Source organism: Falco punctatus, assembly GCF_963210335.1.
Source record: "Falco punctatus genome assembly, chromosome: 20".
Lineage (NCBI taxonomy): Eukaryota > Metazoa > Chordata > Aves > Falconiformes > Falconidae > Falco > Falco punctatus.
This window is the reverse complement of record NC_137600.1, coordinates 509,258-529,844: the sequence shown is the minus strand read 5'-3', so window position 1 is coordinate 529,844 and position 20,587 is coordinate 509,258. Positions and strand designations below refer to the sequence as shown.

The 20,587-nt window shown below is 45.8% G+C and overlaps 1 protein-coding gene across 20 annotated transcripts in view; it reads right to left on the bottom strand.

Moving 5' to 3' along the window:
* Positions 1-141: 141 nt before the first annotated feature.
* Positions 142-20,587, bottom strand: part of AAK1 (AP2 associated kinase 1) — an 86,491-nt gene continuing 66,045 nt past the window's right edge. For 7 of the 20 annotated variants that reach the window (XM_080370113.1, XM_080370116.1, XM_080370115.1 and 4 more), the window contains one exon: positions 142-6,494. In XM_080370113.1, coding sequence (XP_080226239.1) covers positions 5,335-6,494 — 1,160 coding nt within the window. In that variant the 3' untranslated portion in view covers positions 142-5,334. Of the gene's footprint in view, positions 6,495-7,650; positions 7,973-13,715; positions 15,440-16,356; positions 16,462-19,924; positions 20,036-20,587 lie in introns of those variants that run through there. The other 13 variants (XM_080370111.1, XM_080370112.1, XM_080370114.1 and 10 more) reach the window with 7 other exon arrangements.

Here is a 20,587-nt window from a genome sequence, read left to right as displayed (position 1 = left end):
GGACATAATAATATAAATAAAATAGTAGGGACAGACAGAGTTCAGTACCTTGGTAGGAACAACTGGTTACAAACCAATTTCTTTGTATCCAGCAAAAATACTTCACACAGGGAGGGGAGAAGGAAAGCACAGCAGCGAGGATGCATTGTAATCAGATACAGTTTTAATAAAATGTACATAAGTTTACAACTCAAACGTTTCTTCATGATTACCAGAAACACAGATGATCACACCCGGAGTGCAAAACTTGACTCCATCAAATCTGCAAGTCAGAGGTACTTCCAAGACCGCTAAGAATTACCTTAATCACCAACACAGTGCAAATGAAACACTGCTCTTAGGACACGAGCCACAGATTGTTTGTCACAGTTAGTGGAGAGCACAGACGCTTCCAGCTCCCCCTTCTCCATCCATGCAGAAACAAGGGAGTTTCTTTCACTGCTGGACTCAGCGTGCAGTGATGCTCTACCAGCTGCATCCTACACCGAAGCAAGCACCCTGTCCTCCCCACCCCTGCAAGCAATTATTTCTCCCTTTGGAGGGGAGAGATTGGGGAACAGTGGATCATCATTATCCCTCTAACTTCACAGGGGAGTACTTCTCAGTTGGTGTGTGGGTGTGAGAGTATTTACCCTACCTACAATGGAAACTACAGACTGTAGCTTATTTTTAGAAACACTAACAGAGCTGATCAGGCTTCAGGAATGTGTTTCAGAATGGAACAAGATTTCACGGTCAAGATACTACTGTAAAAATGCTTTGGAGTCTTTTAGTGTACTGAAAGGCCTTGATTTAACACCATGAGAAAACAAAACAGAACAAGAACCCACAAAAATTCAACTCCCCAACACAAGAGTCTTTGGTGGAAGCTGAGTTAAAGTAATTGATTACCACTTTGGAGTGATTGAGAGTTCAGCAATTAAACAGATCTCACTCAGTCTTACTTAAGTCACACTGAAGACATGCTTCAAGTGCTGTGTGTCATGATTGCTTACACGGGTTTGCTGTTATGACCTTAGTATCACCTATTGTTGCATGCATAGTGTGCATTACAGATTGAGTGTGCGCTGGCTTCCAGAGATCAAGATTGTAAACTCAAAACCAAGTACGACTAGTGCTGAGCTGGCTGGAAGGGAGAGGAGATATGGGGACAGCCCCAAAAATACTGCGGCAGGCTGCGGAAAGCGCAGGTTAACACCATGGCAGCTGGTCCCGTTACGTGCATTGTACAAACATCACGGCAGTGAGGCACAGAGAGCCAAGCCAACTGCTTTTTTTTTTTTTTTTTTCCCCATGCAGAAACTCTGATTAATCACTTTGAAGAGAGACTTTAAGTGCATTCAAGCTGAAGTTGGCAATGGATAAGAACCAGTTCCTTTCCCTGCATGAATCTACGATTGTCGCAGGACTGCAGCGATAACTGTGGGCCTCTAGCCGTGCACAAGGACCCAGGGCAGTTAACAGAATTTACTACAGCTTTAAAAAAAGATAAAACCAGTGGTTCTGTTCAGAAAACCAACTTCAGAACACTGCATTGAGGCCGTACCGGTCTTATTTCATTACGATCACCGGCTGCAGGGCAAAGAAAACAATTAGCGCTATTCTTCCACATTCATTAAAACCAGTAAGCTTCAGAGACTATGGAAGCGAAATTTCCACTTACAATTCATCATGCTGAAGCTGCAGTACTGGTAGTACAGGATTAGGAGGAATACAGGCTGGAGACAAGAAGGATATCAGACTAACAGGCACTGAAATTCAGTTTTCTGACCATAACCGAAAGTCCCATTACTTTATAGGTCACATGCAGAGATACAAACAAGCTGCCTCCATTCCCCAAAAGAGATTTAAAACCATTTAAGCACTAGATGTACACTGGCAGGATCATTAGCTTCTGGGTCACGGTTAGCTTGCTCTTTGTGTAAAGTGCTTGAAGAACATAAAAGCTGCCAAAATGCTAGCTGAAAATTCAGCCTGACCCGACCTGAATCAGGGCTGTAAACAAGCCCGCACACCTCGCTGCGCCTTGGTGCATTTTCCCTTTCTCCCTTGGCTGGCAGTGCAGGATAGCAAGGTCTGAACTACACGCAGCTCATCTCCGCCTCGCCGACACGAACACACACGCAAGAGGCAAGGGGCTCCAGACCAAGCATGAAGGTGAACAGGCTAATGCTTCTCCAGCATCAGCTACGTGAGACCTGGACGTGGTACTGAAAGAAGTTTCACAGAATTGTCCAAAAGCAATTTTTCAAGTAACATGAAGGAAAGGAAGGAGAACCTGAATCCAGTTAGCAGAGGTAATACCTTGAACTGTCATCTTATACATTGGTACCTGCTCACCCCAGCAAAGCATCTCCCTGTTCCACAGATTCATCCCTGCACCACCAAGGCCTGGCCTCCCTTCCAGCAGCTTTCTGAGCAAATTGAATAGCTCGAGGCCAAATTCAGCCTCCTGGCTGCACGCATGGCCATGATGCAGGCTGTGTGCTGAAATAAATCTGGGCCCTTGTGCCCAGTCTCCTCGGTATCCCTTGAATTCACAGTTTGTTATCCCAGTCATTCTCAGCATCTCTCACTGATCCAGTCCAGCAACAACCGATTTGGGGGTATATATTTAAAACAAAAACAACTGCCTTTTGGGTCTATACTTAAATGGAAAATTGACAACAAAACATAATAAACAACAGCCTCATCTTTGCTGGAAAAAATATGTCGAGGGAAATCCAGAAATTTCTTTACAGTACTTCTGTTTTCAAGAGGTGGTGACAGAGGATAGAAAAATCCCTAAACCACCGGTATGCACCAGTATTACTTAACTCAGAGCACAGCAGAGCAGGGCAGGATTCTGGCTCCACACAAGTTGACCTGACCTGGGCTCGGCAGATCACTATTCACCAGCAACTGGGCTGTGCAAGCCAACACAGCCTCCCTGCTTCCAAGTATCCTCCCTCCCCACCCCAGGGCTTTAAGATCTTAAGAAGCCTATGCTTCTCCCTCTCCCAGGCAATCCCCACACCTAGCACAATCAGCAGAACATTTAGCTCGTCTCTTGCAAGTGAAGGTATTTTGGAGGGGAACTGAGTTCGGGGAGGGGAAAGGAAACAGAGCAGTCGGGGTAACTCCTGTTTGCAGATGCTTCGCTAGTCAGCTCCCAGCATTCAGGGTTTTTTCCATCCATCCTCCCCTTACGCTGCCGGGCTTAGAAGTCAGCAGCACGTCAGCCCCGGACTGTGCAATGTTCTGCTTTGTTTAAGCAGCTTTTACGTGCATCTTTACTATGCCTATTGCATTCCTTTAATACTTATCTGGACAATGGACAAAGCTATGTACTGGAGGCCATGCCAGGTTTTTTTCCCTGCAAAACTAGACTGAAGTCTGTTTTCGATGGCAGAAGCTCTCCCAGGTGTGACCCCAGTGAGTCAGGAGGAGCTACGGCTGATCCTTCCCTCTCTTAGAGCGACAGTACTCACAGTACTTTCTCTCTGAGTACAAACACATCAGAAAGCAGGCAGGGCAGGAACCTGCTCTACGTACAACCAGCCCTGATCTCAGCAACCTACCCATTGCTCCAACAAGTCTCCTGCAAACACCAAAGACCTCAAAGCCACTTGCAGGAAACACCCAAACGCAAAATAATATGTCCTTTGCCCTCAGTGCAAGCTCCAGCTCACATGACAATGAACAAAGTCCCTTGAGAAGTGGCCACCCCAAGGCTTTTAAGAGACTTGGCCAGATGCCACTAGAGTAAATGGGGATTTTTTCCATGAATGTCAAGTCCTTAAAAATTTTTTTTCTTAGGAGACATTCTGCAGCACCAACACCCATTAGGAGGATGGATTATGGCACAGCAAAGATTCATCAGGGACCGGGAGCCCAAAGAGTCCCTGTAACTGGATGTTTTGAAAGCCAGTCCACACTTACAAGTAGCCTTTGCAGGACAGAAATAGCAGATCTAAGACAACTTATGCAACCAGGCATTTTGCGAAATAAAGATGAGAGGTTTGTTTCACTCTTATCTCTGTCTTACGTTAGTGAGAAGAGAAGGAAGCAAAGCCTGCTTTGTTTCTGCCCAGCTGCCAGCCCAGGCATTTTTTTCCCTCTAAATGCTATATTGGGATTCACTACATCGATGACCGAACAAAAAACAAGTTGTCCTTCTCTTTGGAAACATGGTAGAAAGCACAGTATTTCGGAAACAGAGCAAAGATTACCAAAGGAGTGTGAATGGATTTTGTTTAGGTTCATCCTCAACAAGAAAACAAAAGGCAGAATTTACAAACACAGAGTCAAGCTCTCTGCTAGTATAAATCAGTCTAACCAGATTGCAGCCAATGCTGAATTACACCACTGAGGTATGTAGATCAGGACACCTATCGAGTTATTTGCATAATAAATTTTTCCATAAGGCGTATTTTTAATACTGTAAAAATGCACAGCTCTCTCCTTCACAACACCATAAGCAGATTTCTGGGTCCTACACTTTGGCATAAACCAGACAGGAAATATGCAAGTAAAACTGAAAGCCCTGCCCAATCACTCGATTTTCCAACCAAGAGCAGTAATAACAGCCTGACAAATCACTTTGCTGAAGTTCACATCTGAGCGTTTGCAAAACAAGCGACTGAAGTCACTGTGGGTCCTTCGGCCGACTCCTCTGGGCTCCAGCACAGGCCCCCAGGCAGAAGCACTTCCACGTGTTAACACGTCACAGCGAGCAAAGAAATGCTGCATGCGCGATGGCACGGCTCTGCTCACGGCAGCACTGCACAAACCTGGTACCAGCCATCGCCTGCCCCGCTCCCACGCCGTGTGCCTATAACCTACAAACGCACACAGCTGCACGGCTCCGGAGCCGCGGCTGCCAGGCAGCAGGGACAGACAAGCCCCCGCTGATAAGAGAGAAGTCGCAATAACCCTTTAACCTGTGTAATCGCTTCATTTCCAGAGCACTAGCAAGTCCGGCTTGACTTGCTCTGTAATTAATAAACCTCTTCATTCATCTTATAATGCATTTCCCCAGCCAGGACCAGAAAATACAGAATATTACTGGTTTGGAAAAGCATCTAAAAAATAAATGGGGGGGGAAGACAGTGAGAGGAGGAAGGTAAGAAGCAACTGAAAAGGATATGAAGATCCTGAGATCCAGGCATTCAGACTAACTAACATAACTTAAAATGGTTCAACTATGTATCACTGCAAATAGAGTTCTGACCAAAAAAATAATAATTTTTTTTTATATATATATATATTGCTATGTCATTCATTTCAACTAAAAGGTTCAAGGTCGTGCAAGAGGTGGTCCTGTGGGAAGCACACCTCCGAGCTCACAGCAGATTAAGGCTTTTGCTTTCCCGCTTTGGAAGGAAAGGGTGCTGAAGCAAACGGATCCCCGCCGGGCAGGTCTGTAGTCCTGGAAGACAGAGGGGCAACAGCAACAGATCCTGCTATGGCCTGCCTGTTGGTCTGAGAAACCACTTTGTAAGCAGCTATGGGCCTGGCTTTGAGACCCTGTCCGTCTTCTGGGCTGTAATGACGGGAATATTTTGACAAGGACTGTGGACGGAAAGGCTTGTTAACCACAGAGCCCAGCACGGCTTCCTGGGGCAGCGCGTGTCCTCCTTGGTTTCTCTCACTGGCACTGCCGCCCTGCTCCTGCAGCACACCTTTAGAAGGGATGTTTTCCTGCGTCTCCATAGCTCTGACAGAAGAGGGATGAATATTGCTTAGCTGAGTAAACCCGGCAGAGGGATACTGAGGTCTCGCCGAGGCCATGGACCCACGCGTTGCTGAATCCAGGCTTGGGAACATTGGGTTAGCTCTGTGTTGGACATCACCTCCTTGACTTAGGAAAACGGGTGATGCAAACGGTTCCTTAGCCATACTGTGGGAAGTCAACTCTTCCACGCTTTTCTTTTTAGTGAAAGGGGCTCTCAGAAACACATCTGCTTCTTCTGGATGTCTAAGAGCCACGTTGCCCTTGGAGATAAAAGGAGCTTTGGTAAAGACATCCACCTCATCAGGCACTTTTCTTGAGCTTCGAAAAGGAGCCGTGGCAAAAACATCCGGTTCGTTAAAAACCTCCCCGGTGTGCAACTGGAAGGCAGGGAACAGCGTCTCCCCTGCTCTAGCCTGGGAAGACTGGGAGTGGGGATCTTCTTTGGAGGCCTCACGTCTTTCCCTGGGTGCAGGCTGCAGGAACCCTGTGCACAGCTTGCAGGTTTCCTCCTCCTCTTCCGAATCCATCAGTAAAGGCCTGGACCCACTGCAATCCAAGATATCTCCTTCGTGGTCTGTCCCCTCGCCTTCACTGCTGTAGAAGGAGCTGTTGCTTGAAGGGCCATCTCTCGTTACGTAGTCTGACTCTGAGTTGTGCTGTGTTTTCACCGCCAGCATCTCAGACTGACCTTTGTACAAAGCAAGTCCATCACTGCCAGAAGGTCCTTTACAGAGTCCAAGAGCTACAACTGGGAATAGGGCCGGATCCCTCTGCAGACCTAAAAATGCAAGAGAAGAGTGTTACTCAACAAGCCCCATCTCCTTAGTCATAAATAAGAACGAAAGGTACTTATTCCACAAGAAACATCATGCTGTTCAGATTTAAATCACCATCACGCATGAAAAATGGGAAGGAGAGGGGGGGAAATAAAAGAAAATAAAAATGCCAGGGAAGGTCTCTATGACAGACACACAAACTGACACACAGCTCAGCATTGCTTCACAGCTTGGGGACACCACAAGCACCGGTTTTCTGAGATGGAAGATGTTTGACACACGAATGGGCACATCCAGCACTCCCAGCACCGCTCCACAAGGTTTTCTCTGCCACCCACAATGACGACCACCATAGGAGAGGTTCCTGCTTCATAACACTGCTGCCTGGGGTGAAGCTCCAGCAAACAGGCAAGTTTTGTCGTTTCATTCTACACTGTTGCTTACTGACTGCCCTACAAGCAGATCTATAGCTTGGCATAGCCTCTACTTCTGTCAGCCATCCCACGGATACGTGGAATTACACTCGGGCATGTAAAATACACAGGGATGCCCTACAAACTGCTAGAGTAACACACACATTTCAAAGAAGGAAGGTCAGCATAGAGCTTTTAATGAATCCTGGTAACTACAGCAGCATTACTTTAAACCACTGCAAGACAAGTGATTTTAAACACTCCATACCATGACTTCACATCAGGTTATCTAACATAACGATCTGGCTTGCTTCTGTGTTAGTGTAACAAGACAGAAGACTGCCCTCCTCCAGTTACAAGAGCCCAAGATGGGGTTGGTTTTGCCTTACAACTCACACAGACAGAACAGAAGATATCTTACCTTCAAAGAACTACTGGCAGGTTAGGAGTATGTCATTGGACTCATGTTAGCAAGAGGATAGGAAAAAGGCACATGAAAACTAAGCAGTATGAATTGCTGAACGAATGAGGAGGGTAAGGAGGTTGTTTGGTATCCACTGACCAACGCACCCCGCTGTGACAAAATAGCATCATCGCCCAGGTTACTCCTTTGCCCAGGTTAATTGTTCACATCTGCACACCCATCGCAGCCTGCAAGGCACCGTTTCTTGATCAAGTCTATAGATGCATGCAAGTTAACCCCTTCTCAGTCACTTCTCACAATTAAAGACACAGTAGTCGTTCATTAGGCATCAAAATCTGTATTTATTGGGAAACTATTCACTTAGATACATTACACTGCTAAATAAAGACAGTGTAGATATGTGAACATTTTATAAGTTACTCTACAAAAATACTATCTATCTTTCCTGAAGCCTATGTTGCCAGCAATGGTTTAACCTTAGCTGCTAATCTCAGATTACAGGAACAGTACGTCTACGGTGGTGTTTTCTTCCAGGAGGCTGGTTATATATTTACCAGGTATTATTGTGAGATTTTGAGAATACAGGCTGAAGCAGAGCAAGACCAGTTGTCACATCACGCAAATGCCTCCGAGTTACCCAGTCCTCATTGAAATGCAGCATACAGGAAAACAAGGAAAGGAAAAAGGCATTTATCACGGTGAACACTATGCCAATGCAAACCAACGGCCTGCTTTTCACAAGAACAGCACAAACAAGTCATTGGATCAGAATTTTCTCTTTAAAGTTACTTGCGTTAGTAGGTGTCTACGTCCATGTAAGTGGTGACATTTATGACAGAGCAAGAGGAGGGTTGACAGGACAGAAGCCTGTTTGCTCAGGACAGGAGCAGCATGCATCTCTGAACTTGGAGGCATTCTATGATAGGCAGAACGCTCTATTTTCAGAAAAATTACTTTCTCTAATGCTCTCTCTGCCCATCATAAACGAGAGGGGCACCAGACACTTGGAAGCCGTTTTCTCCCTTGCTGAGGCCAGTATAGGAGCTGTGAATTACTCTGGGAGGAAAAACATGAAGCGATGCTTGTTCCGGCCTTCAGTTAGGAGCTGGTTTCAGTCAAAGCTGCAAGGCAATACAGCACGAAGAGAAGGGCCCGGATAAATTGAAACCAATGAAAATGGGCACCACAATAGTAAAGCACAATGGGCTACCTGAGAAGTTTGGGGATTTACAGGCAAGAGACGAGCACTATCTACACTCCCATGTTCTATTTTTCTGATGCTGAAGGACGAAGACCTGTTTTCCAGACACCATCCCGCAGAAACTGATCCCAGGCACCTTTTCTTTCCCGCATTCTTGGGCTGCCTCAGTTTGTTTCCTTTGACCGAAAGCGAAGGGACAGTCCCAGAAGGAGCTATGGCAGCATCACGACAAGAAATACAACATCATGCCAGCATTTTACTGTAGCTAACACCTGGGTGCACGTTTAACTAGACCGTGGCTTAGACAGCTCCTCTCACAGCTGTTAATCTCGTATGTTAAGAGGTCCGAGCTACGTTTAGACACTGACATGGGCAATCAAAGCACAAAACCCCACCCCGCTTTGCGGAAAGGTCAGGTTAGAGCTAACGAGACAAGGTCACTGTGCGCCCATCAGCAGCCACAGCTACAGGCTTTGCAGATGAACGTTTCAGAGGCACATGCTGCGTAACTTTTAGCACGACAGAGAATTTAAGTCTGCCAGTGCCGACGGATGCTTCGGCAGGTCTGAGATCAGAGACCAGCGAGACCAAAGCACTCAAGGGACAGCTCCACATGAAAAGGCATGGCAGTTTTGTTCTGTGTTACAGTAAAGGAGAAAAAGGGTCACTCCACGAGCTGGCAACAGCAGGAGGGTAAAGGACAAATCTCATGAAACTAAGACAGTGCCTTTTTGTTCGAAGCCCTGCCCCTTCCCTGCGATCACTCTGCTCCCATTCACACCAAGGGCACCGCTATGCAAGAGGCCTGAAAAGATGCAGGCAGATGGTTTGCTTGAATCAACACACAAAGCACCCACAACCCCTCGTGCAAAAAGAGAAGACTCTTCTGCAGAGGCAGCATTTCCTAACATCTGCCTATGCCAAGACGGACACCACCAACAGGCAGCTGCCTCTTTTGTCCCCTCCTCCTCTGGACTCCCGAGATCTGTGTGTTACTTCATGAGGAAGCATCCATTAAGTTTTCAATTAACACTGAGGCTTTAACACATGCACACTCCTAACAGCTGCAAGCTTTACAGCATTAAATCTTTACAGAAGCTTGAGTTTATAGATGAGGCTTCTCCCTATCCCTGTACAACATTTGTGTATATTTTTTTTATTCCAGGGTCAGATATACATACTAAAAAAATCATAAACTGTATGCAGGCTCCTTTTCTGCAGGGAGAACCTTAGTCATAAAACCACTTATCACCTGGTACCCCAGGAATACACCCTGCATGAAGCAACCTGAAAAAAAGACCATCTGCCCGAGTTACAGCACTGACACATTGAATCCCCTCACCTTTTAAAGGAAAATTGTGTACTGAAGTGGCAAAGCACGGAAATAACTGACACGAAGGCTGTAAAAGATTCACTTTCCCTATGACAAGGGTCTGCAAGGAGGCGGTCACCAGGATGATGATCTCATTTCTGGAGCAGAGCCCAGAACAAGCAAGTCAGGGGAGACTGAGGCATTCCTAGAGTCTACAGCTACTCTTCCACCGAGGAACAATCCTGATTTCATCAAGCCAAAGTCAGGAAGGTCTCAACACGTGGTAACTGGCAGGTAAAAGCATAATTACTAAGAAGCAAGTTCGGCATTTAAAAAGGGACAAGAGATTTCTCATTCCTTCGCTCTTGAAACAGTAGCGGTTTTCCTTGTATTCCCGTTCCTAGAAGCAGTGTAATTAAAAAATACAGAACTACCCTCATACAGCGCTTTCAGCGAGGAGGTATCAAAGCAGAACGCCGAAGGTCAGCATGACCATTACTGTGTCACTGGACAACAACCGGGACAGCAGAATTCAGCATTTCTACCCAAAGCCACTGCACAGCAGCAGATCTGGGAGCAGATCTAGGGTTCTTCGGCTCCAGAAGACAAGGAATTTAACGCTCAAGTTTTGGCACACTTTGTACAGTCGTTTGCACCCTGCAAAGTGAGACAGGGCAGGTGTTAAACACACCAACCCCACGCACCGCATTCCAGCAGTTTATGAACAGACTGACCAGCTGGAGCCTAACTGCATCGTTCGGTTTCCCCTCATTTGCCCTGTGCACAGGGAAGCGTTACGTATGCAAGTCACTTTTACAACGCAGCCTGTGACCATCTCAAAAAAAGCACAAGGCAAGTTTCTAGGAGTTAAACTCCCTCCTGCGCAGGGCAGGAGAACAAGTCTCACACATCAGTAATGTCCTTAAAACAGCCCCTGCCAAGCAACCCACCTTTCCTCCCACAGAACAAGCAGATCTGATGCTGTGCACAGAGCCAGCACTCCTGTGCATAGGCATGCCTGTCCCCAGAGCACAGCTTCTGTCAGTTACGGAAACGGACTACACAGGAACGAAAAATAAATACAAAGAAATTCCCTTTTTTCCATCCATCCCCCCCAGTCTACGTTTCCTGCCGGAGTGATGCAGTTTCAATGTGCAGCACCCACACGCCTCAAAGAGAAGTCACAGGAGCTAGCCTCACCCAACTACCGGTAACCGAGTTAACTGCTAAGCCTCGCTCAGAGCACTCCGTCATGTCACATTCACGCTTCCCCCACATCTGTGCCAGCTACTCCCCAACTCTGACTCCCATGAGAGCTCCTGGACTAGTAAATGCACTGGCTAAAGACAGTCACTTACTCCAGGCAGGCATGCACACGCTTCAGGTGCTACTGCAGCACGCTGTGTGCTTGGTGATGCTTTCTGTAGTCAGAGACCCCCACGCTCCACATCATGTTTGCATGGATAGCCCAAAACTTGCTGAACTCTGTCTTTGTTCCGAATCGCAGCTGAACTTTCATTGTAATAACAGATTTTTTAGAATAAATTTTTAAATAAGGTGGTTTCAGAAAGTCACTAGGGGCAATATCCTGCAAACCTTCAAGCTGAAGAATGCCATCATCATTCATTTACAAGAAGCTCCCTCTATAAATAATTTTGCTCTATACAGAGATTCACTCAAGCTTGCGATGAACAGGCTCTTAGAGGACGCAGGTGGTCCGCCACAACGCCACCAGTGCCAAGATTCTTCCACCCATCTCAGACTTCTCCAGCAGGTTGGCTGGGGCTGCAGGCACTGTGCAAGTCCTTCATACTCGGCCGAGCCCCAGGGAACCCTCCAAGGACTCGGACAGCCCAAATTCAGGAAGCTGCACCTCCTAGTTTTGGGACAGATGCTCCCAACGCGGTGGATATTGCCAGAAATCACATAAATTTGCTGGTCTCTGAATTGTGGGTGTGATGCTTGTGCTCATCCCGGTAAACTGCGAACTGGGGAGACTCTCAAAGCAGGGGGCAGGTGGAAAAACCAAGCCCCCTGAGTAAACCAGAACCCACATCTGACTTCCAGCCATTCCTTTGAACACCTTGGTGCCCCAAACCAGAGTCTATCCTGGCACCCAAAGCACAACCATGACTTGAAAGAAAACTGCTCTGCGCACTGGGGTTGCATTTGTAGTATCTATCAAAATAAGCAAAAGCCAAGAACGCTACTACAAGCTTCAGCCTCCTAGGGCAGAAAGTCTCCTCTGTCACCCTGACATGACACAGGGGGCGGAGAGGGGAATGACCCCGCTGTGATGTTGCTGACTGCAGGTTTTACTGCTACATAACACCACCTGACCCTACAACCCTTGAAAGGGGACAGAAGCCTCTCCCACGGCTTCAGACAAGGCTCCAGCCCGAGCCATAGAGAGAACCATTCTTAGGCCGTTTGGGAAACACTGGGTACCACACACCTCCCGTGAAGACACTGGCTGGAAGTTCCATTTCCTCCTTCAGAGCAGCAGCTTTCACACAAACCCTTCAACGCCCAAGCAGCATACCAACACGAACGTAACGCCCATAGGACAGTCACATTTTTTGGAGATTAATCCCAAATTACCCACTCATTTCATCTCCCTCACATTTTCCATTCATTCCGCAAGTAAGTGGCGAGTATTTTCTGATGAAGGCGGTCTAGATAATAGACGTGTCTAAAAATGTACGCTTCCATTGTATCGTATTTCCCACCCAGATCCATGAATAGCTACTTGAAAAAGCAATAAAATAAACATTCACATCTGCTTATTTAATAGCATTATTAACAACCCAGTGCATTTATAATTTTTTCCAGAACCCTTGAACAAGCGCCATTAGATTTAAAATCTTAAACATTCTTTAAAAGTACTTTAATTCACAGAAATCTTTGTTTCTAATATACAGTAGATGGTTACTTTTTAAAATCCATTCTCTTTTCATATAATCTCAGTATCTGACTATACAATAACTTTCTATCTATAGCGTCTTCATGTTTTCCAGTCCAGCTTGCCTGTGCTTTAGGAATATAAAACAAAAAAATAATAAAGTTCTATCCACAATTTTACTAAGGTCATTTCCATAGTTCTCATGTAAAGCTTCTCTTGGAAAGTGCAGTATACACATGTAATGATACAACACACTTAAGCAATACTTTTATTATTAAGTGTAGGTTTTAAAAGAAGAGTAATGTAGAGCAGACACAATCGATGGTAGTTCTATTTACAGAATTTGTTAAACTAAGTGTCGGGAGGGGAACAGCAGAGAGACTGGAGATAGGAAAGGAGTCGTCACAAACTTTGATTTCTTTCCTTCTCAGCGAGAGGTCGGTACATACATATTTCAGTCGTTCATACTTTCGCACGTGGGAAACTGCACTTTTACTAATACAGCTACATACACATACACAAGGTTAGCAGTAAGCTATTAATTATTCCACTACAGAGGAAGAGTCCTTCTGTTCAGAAAGAGCTTTCAAATACAAGATAGAAATTCTGGACTTCATGACCATAAGCCAATGAAAACAAGTTTAGCGTAACCAGCTAGTTGGATAAACAACTAAGCATGTGAAGGGAAAAAGAAAAGGTAAAACCCATCAAGTTGTAGCAGCACTTATTTCAAACCGTCTGAACCGAGTGCATGCTTGTTCCACAAAGAACAAGTGGAGTAAAGTCCACAATAATCTTTGTCTACTGAAACAAATGGTTCCATACTTACTGGTTTGCACTATATGCAGTTACAAGAGAAAACGGGGAACCCAGAACAGATACCAGATGCTTGACTAAAACCATGATTAAAAATAAGACAGACAACCGTAGAACAATTTGTTTCATACACAATTTACAGTAGGTTGGGGGGATTTTCTTTTTTTTTTTTTCTCTCCAGTCAAACACAGAAAAGTCGTCACAGAAAATACATCTGCTGCTGCTGCAATGCCCTTTTCATCCAAAAAAGTTTGACAAAATGCTCGTCACAGCCATACTCACATGTATTTGGTTCAAAACCTTGTTATATTTCACTTAGGGTCATTTTTGCAGCTTTAACAATCTGGGGGTTTTTTTGTTAGGTGTTTTTTTTTTTTCTTTTTTTCTCCCCTCCCCCAAAGAAGCGCAGTTCATTCACAAGCAGGATTGTTAAACAGCAAACCATTAGCTGGGGGCAGTCCGGAAAACTCTCTTCATATGCACCATCACCAGAGGTACTAGGCCAGACAGCTTCGGAGGAATTCGATGCTTTCTCCTCCTCTGAAGCATATACTAGCAATTTGGAAACATCAGCTCCCCTACCCCGCGATCTGCAGGAGAGGGACGTCCCTACCGAGCTCACCTGGCCCCTTCCTCCTGCCCAGTCATCAGAAAACGGGAAGAAAACAAAAACCAAACCCAAAAACACAAACGCAAAGATTGAAACACAGTTGTTCACGCACTACTCTAAGGCGAAAGGAGTCTGTTGTACGCAGGGATCATACATCAGCTACAATTATCTAATTCATTTACAGTTAGGCTTTCCACGGTGCCATGTGTACATCTCAGCGGGGTGGCTAAGGACGGTGCAGACGGAACCATGACAGGTTTTTTTTTGTTTGTTTGTTTTTGTTTTGTTTTGTTTTTTACCAGCTGTAGAGAGGACTACCTGGAGAACTGAGACAGAATCTTTCCCAGGGCATGGGAAGATGGGGAGAAAGGTGGGCGACTGTCTCCTGTTGGCAGCTTTGTTTTTCTTTTAAAGGGGAGGAAAAAAAAAAAAAAAGCCCAAAAGAACCACAACTGAAGGTAACTCTTCTGGAAATGAAAACGGAGGATTAGGTACGTTACAGAAACTGCGTCTGCTACTGTGTCACTGCTACAGGTCTATGAGCTGATCCACCAGCAGTAAAGACCTGGCTATGTTGGGAAGACTGGACTCAGAGCTTCCACTGTTGTTTCTAGAATGCCCACCTGAAAGTGTGAGAGATAGGAATTCAGTATTGAACAGGACACACACACACGACAGTTTCAGATGTTCAAGATCAAGCAAGAAAGAAAAGAAAAATTCAAAAGCAAAACAGAAAGTTTGCTCAAGCTCTTCTCATTACTTGCATCACGATAGCAACAACACCCCCTGCTTGCTCTTCCACCCTCTCCCCACCCCCCCAACCCCAGCTCGCTAGGCTTGCACGGGAAAACATCACCGCAGCCAACAAACCTCTACAAACCATTTCTTTTCCCCAAGGTTTACAACCAAGCTGCAGAATTCTGTCCTTACTAAAGGCACTATAAAGCAATTACAAGAGCCCCCACAATCTATAAAAAGAACTATTCTAAGTTTTAAATCTTGAAAATTAGTTGCTGTTTTAAGAGCACCTCTGAGCTGCCAGCTACTTCAAGGAGAATGGAGCTACCACGTGGCTTCCTAGAACTGGTACTTTGACACTGAAGGGAAGATGCTCCTCTTTACTCAAGGTAGGCTATCTTGGCCCAGCTTGGCTAGAAATCTTCTCTCATTTTCAGCAGGAGCAGATTTTCTAAGGTCTCAGAACTTTTACTAATGAGCATCAGTCTTTGAAAGCTAGCATTAGATGCAGAGCAGGCATACAGCACATTCCTGCCATAAACAAAAGTGGGAGTTAGGGAAATAAGAAAAACCAAACCAAAAAGAAAAAAAAACCACACAAAAGGGAGCCCTGGAATATGCCTTTAAACCTACGCTAGCATATGAAAAGCTGTAACTAAAACTTTTCAACAGCGTGACTGCAGAGGGAAGACCTACTTGACTGACCAGACTGCAAAAGGCTGCCTACTTCTGTCCCTGCAAGACTTACAAAACGCAGCACTATTATATGTCTCTTAATGAAATGCTGCTTCTTATACTGAGCCCAAACAAGGCTGAAACTGTTTGCAAAGATCACGTTGATGTGATCTAGGTGATGGGCACGCTGTAAAAACAAAACACTTTCCAGTTTCTGTCCTAAGGACTCTGACTGCTCAAAGCCCTTCAAAGGGCGTGGGTACCGGTCCACCAAACTTCTCACACTCAGTTCCCACAAGCACCTTTGAAAGACATCAGTCAGAAGTGAAAAAACTCTCTTTTAGCAGGAGTTTCAGAGTTATAAAGGATGATCATAGTCTCCCTTTCTTGTGCCTCACGCCAGGTTAACTTAAAAGTCGAAGGACCTTCTTTCACTGGCTTGAACAGTAAATAGGACCATCGGGGAACGCAGAGGTATGTGTGCGCCCTGCCTGGCAGGCTGGTAGGAATTACTTCACGGGACCTAAAGATACTTGCACGCCTCTATTATCTTTTTGGACATGCAATCTTCTCACAAACAGAGAATCTAGAGAAATTTCAAGGCCAATGCAAGTCAGAGAACAACTAAGCTCACTAAATACTACGGTGATAGCACCTTACAGTTTACAATTTGAACTAGTTCACGTGTGCTGCAGCACCATTGCCCCAGAACTAATTTATGTTAATTGTTTTCTTTTTTTCCTTCCCTTTTTCACCCCCACATCCTGGCTTACCTTGTGAATTTTTGGATATCAACACTGGAATTGGGTCAAACTCATCTTCTGTCACTTTTTCAGAGCCCTCAGGCGCATCAAAGCCTGATATCAGGTTAGTATCTTCTGCAGCATAAAGGAGAAACAGAGGTAAAGAAGCAAAGATAGCAGAGAAGGCTGGTTAGAATTGCTAAAAAGTGTTAGAACATCTTTATGTTTTCTGAGACAGGGTTTAGAAACAGGAGTTTCATTTCAAAGGTGAAATAAAGTTGATAAGTCTTTGGTAAAAGAAGGTAAGTAAGAGAGCCAATTAAACACAGAAGTGGAGAGGAAAAAAAAAACCAAAACAAACCAAAAAGCAAGCCAAGTCATGAGAACCAAAATAAAATTCAGCCGATCTGAAGGCTTAACAACTGGCATAGTTCAAAGCTGTGGTAAAAGCCTGCAGCTTAAGCTCCCGAGGACCAGAGGTATTCCTCGCCATCGTCCAGTGGCTGTCAGATATTAGTACAGTTTAAGAGCGCAATCTGGCTCTCCCGCTACCAGCTCTCATGCACAGGGAGAAGAAAAGGGCTGGGGGAAAAAAAAAAAAAAAAAAAATCACAGAAGAAATTCCAGTCATCTACGTGAGACAAAACCCCTGAGCTTTCACCCAGAGCAATAGAGGAAAAAGTGCAGTATGAAGTCAGATTTCCAAGGTGTTTTGATGCCTGAAGACATAACTAGATACTGAGAGAGATGATTTTTTTTTTAAAGGTCCCTAGAGCAGTTCTGGCACAGAATCCACTGATTTCAAACCACGTCAGCCACAGTTAGACACTTGGTGGGAGGCACTTTCAACGATCTCCCCAGTAGAGGAGACATTTATCTGCCTTATCAGGCAATTATGTCCCTTTAGACTTTCATACTCGCTGTGCATCACTACTTGTTACTTCAGACACCTAAAATACCTTCTAAAAGCTGGTCCAAAAGCTGGACCAGAAATATGGTCCAAAAGCTAGGCCACATTTCTGAAAGCCAGCAAGGACACGTACAAGTCAATGGTTTCCAAGGAACAGGAACGTTCCTGTTTGACTCCTATCAAGAACAAAAGCACTTTACCTAAAGATGACAAATAAGCTAACACGTTTGGGGTGAGATGATGCAAGAAACCACTTGTGGAAATACAGTGTCCTCTGGAGAATCAGACCCAGAAAAACACACCCACAAATTTTATCAGAGACCAGCCTGCAAAGCAAAGACACAGAGGTGTTTTGCCTTAATGGAAAGTCTCATCTCGTCATCATTCTGCATCTGGAGTTACCTATTTGTGGCTCTTCTCAACCTACCTGGGAGCCTTTGCAAGCATCCTATTTCCATTTCACTTCAGTTACATGTGCAATTGCTCATGGCTCTGAAGTCTGCTGGACAAGACGCTCCTGAAGGAGCACTGCCCAATTGTGGACTACCTTTCCTAAGAGGAGGGAAAGGCTGGCAAGTCTCCCTATTCAGGCAAAACTCCTTCCAAAGCTTTTGAGCTCACCTCGGTGACTATCTATCACCACAAGCAGAAAAATTCTCCCCTCTCGCACACGTGCAGCTTGGTGCTGTATTCAGCAAATGCCAATTTGAAGGCTGAGCAAAAATTCAGAGGCCAGAAAACAGCAAAGGACAAGGGAAAGGATGCTATGGCATGGCTGGAGCATCAATCCATGCTCAGACCATGGCTGCTTTTTCATTCCCTTGGTCCAACCGCTAACTTGCGGCGCTGCAGTTCCAACAGGCTGATTATACCCACGGACAGCAGCATCTGCCCCAAAGGTGCTTTACATCACCAAAGCCAGGATAAACAAAAAAAAAAAAAAGATTGAGACAGATGTACAGTTAGTGACCGCACCCAGAGCTGTAAAAGCAGTGTCTGAAAACAAGCCATAAATGAGTTTGGGAAGATTTTAATATTTTTCTCCTCCCTGCTGCTAACAGAAGTCTCACTTTCCTCATCAAATGCGAGCCTTTCTCATCCCAGAGGGAACAGCAGGGCAGCCTGGGAGAAGTCATGCAGGAGTCTGTTAATTCATTTTCTCATTAAGTCACACCGATAATGTTTTGGCTTTGCTATGTTCCAGACATGGAGTAATAACTGCTCGACACACATTTCAAGCCATTTACTCAAAATAAAGTGGCATGGAACTGTACTATAGCAACAAGCAATTAGAACAACCGCTTGTTTAAACCCAAAAGCTCTATGAAAAACACAAACTCATTTTGAGGTGCCATCAAGTGTAAAAATTGATTCCAGACTGTTTTTACTGCGATGCCTCTGAGGACAGATCGTTTTCTGTTGCTATAGGGATACTTACCAAATAAGCTAAGCAAAACCCACCGTCAAGGGGCACCCAGTAGTTCGGGTTTGTGCCCTGGGCCTCGCTTTTCACAGCGGCAAATAGCGCAGAAGTTCTGGTCTTCGCTCCCACCTGGGTGGGCGGGCGCTACCCGATACTCACTGCAACCTTTGCTCGTGCGCGTCACCCGCTAACACCTGGCACTGCTGCCAGGGGACATTGCTGCCAGGGGACATTGCTGCCAGTCACAACCACGTCAGCCCACACCGTGCAAGTTGCACTCAGCCCACAGCTCTTCAAACTACCGCGGTGCCGCTGCTCCAGCCACACCGCACGGAGAGGGCCCGGGTTTCAGTGGGATGCTCTGCACCCTGGCAGGGGGAGGGGTGGGGGGGCGGGGAGCCACCTCCGTTAGGAGCCAGCTCCCCAGGGTGCTCTACTCAACGGAAAGAGAACAGAACTCCGGTCCCCAAAGAGTGTTTCCACAATTCCGCTCAAGCTCCACTACTGATGTACTGCCAGGGCTGATCTGCAGCTCGGAGGAATTACCACACACGCTCTGCTTTTCTTCAGCTCCGCTTTTTTTGTGTTACTATGAAACTGTTCCATTTTCCAGTTGGATATTGCACTTAGACTTTCATTCCTATTTGTTGTGACACTGCAGTTTGACTCAAGAACCTTCTCCTGATAACCTCTGAAGAGTAAAACATTCTCTAGATCTGAAAGAGCTGTCACATGCCTTGGACGCTAACTCTAACAAACCAAAAAAAAAATGAAATTCTTTTTGTTTCCAAAGCCTGTGACACCAGTCTGGACAATTATCAGGCTCCCTTCCGGAGTCAATAATGCAGCATAAAATCAGGTCTTAAATCCCACGTGCAAAAAGCAGAACTGGAGCGCGTTCACTTACAAACCTGCGGAAGGGTTGCACACAAAAGCCCTCTCCCTTCTGCTGTGCCCCTGCTTCATGGAAGATGCCACCCGTCTTGACAAACCTTGTCTTTACAGTCAAGCCGAATGCTTTTATCTATATATTTTTACCTTAGTACTTCAATGTAGATTCCAAGTTTCACCAGCTTGGAAGAAAAACCCAAAACAATGACTTGGGGGGTGGGGAACAAAAACAACAACAAAAAAAACCCCAACCAACCACCTCCAGCAGACAGGTCAGAGCATCTGCTTGTGTTAACTGGTATCACCTTCGCTTCACGACAGCTACAGACCACGTTCCAGGACGGATGGGGTGTTAGAGGCAAAGGGACATTTACCTTTGTGAGGTTGAGCTGCGAAAGCTACGGGAGCAAACTCATCCAAGAGGTCAGCGGCAGGATTAGAGAGCAGGGAACAGTCAAGCAGAGAGTCTTCCCCAGTGAGAGAGTCTGAGTCCAGGTTAGCATCCAAAGGCGCGAGGAAGCATTAAACAGGACACAAACACTGTTAACTCACATTCTCACATTCCTGTTCCCGTCCGCTCGGTGTACAGACACAGCTCTGGTGCAAAGCCAGCACAAAACCTACCGGGTTTGGTGATGGAAAACATTCCGTACTGCTCTGCAGCGAGGGCAGAGGGATGCCCAACACCTTCAGCAACACGTTTAGCATCCTCGGGGACTAACTGCCCTCCAACGCTGAGCAACACCACAAAAACCCACACAAGTGACAGGTTAAAGCAGGGGCAGAGAAGGGGAGTGCGGGGAGAGACTTCCAGGGAGTCTCTGCCTGTTCCACAAGAGACCTCTGAAAAGAGGACCAGTCCATCTGCTGCAGAAGTGGCCAGACCAAGGCCTTTGCAGTCAGAAAGGGACAGGAATTGTTTACTGCCGTGCCCCAACGGAACTGGCAAGCCAGTGACTGCTCCAGATTCCAGAAGCACTTCATCGGAGCGATACTCCGGCCCCTACGGATCTGTAAGGGTGGGCTGAAGGAACACT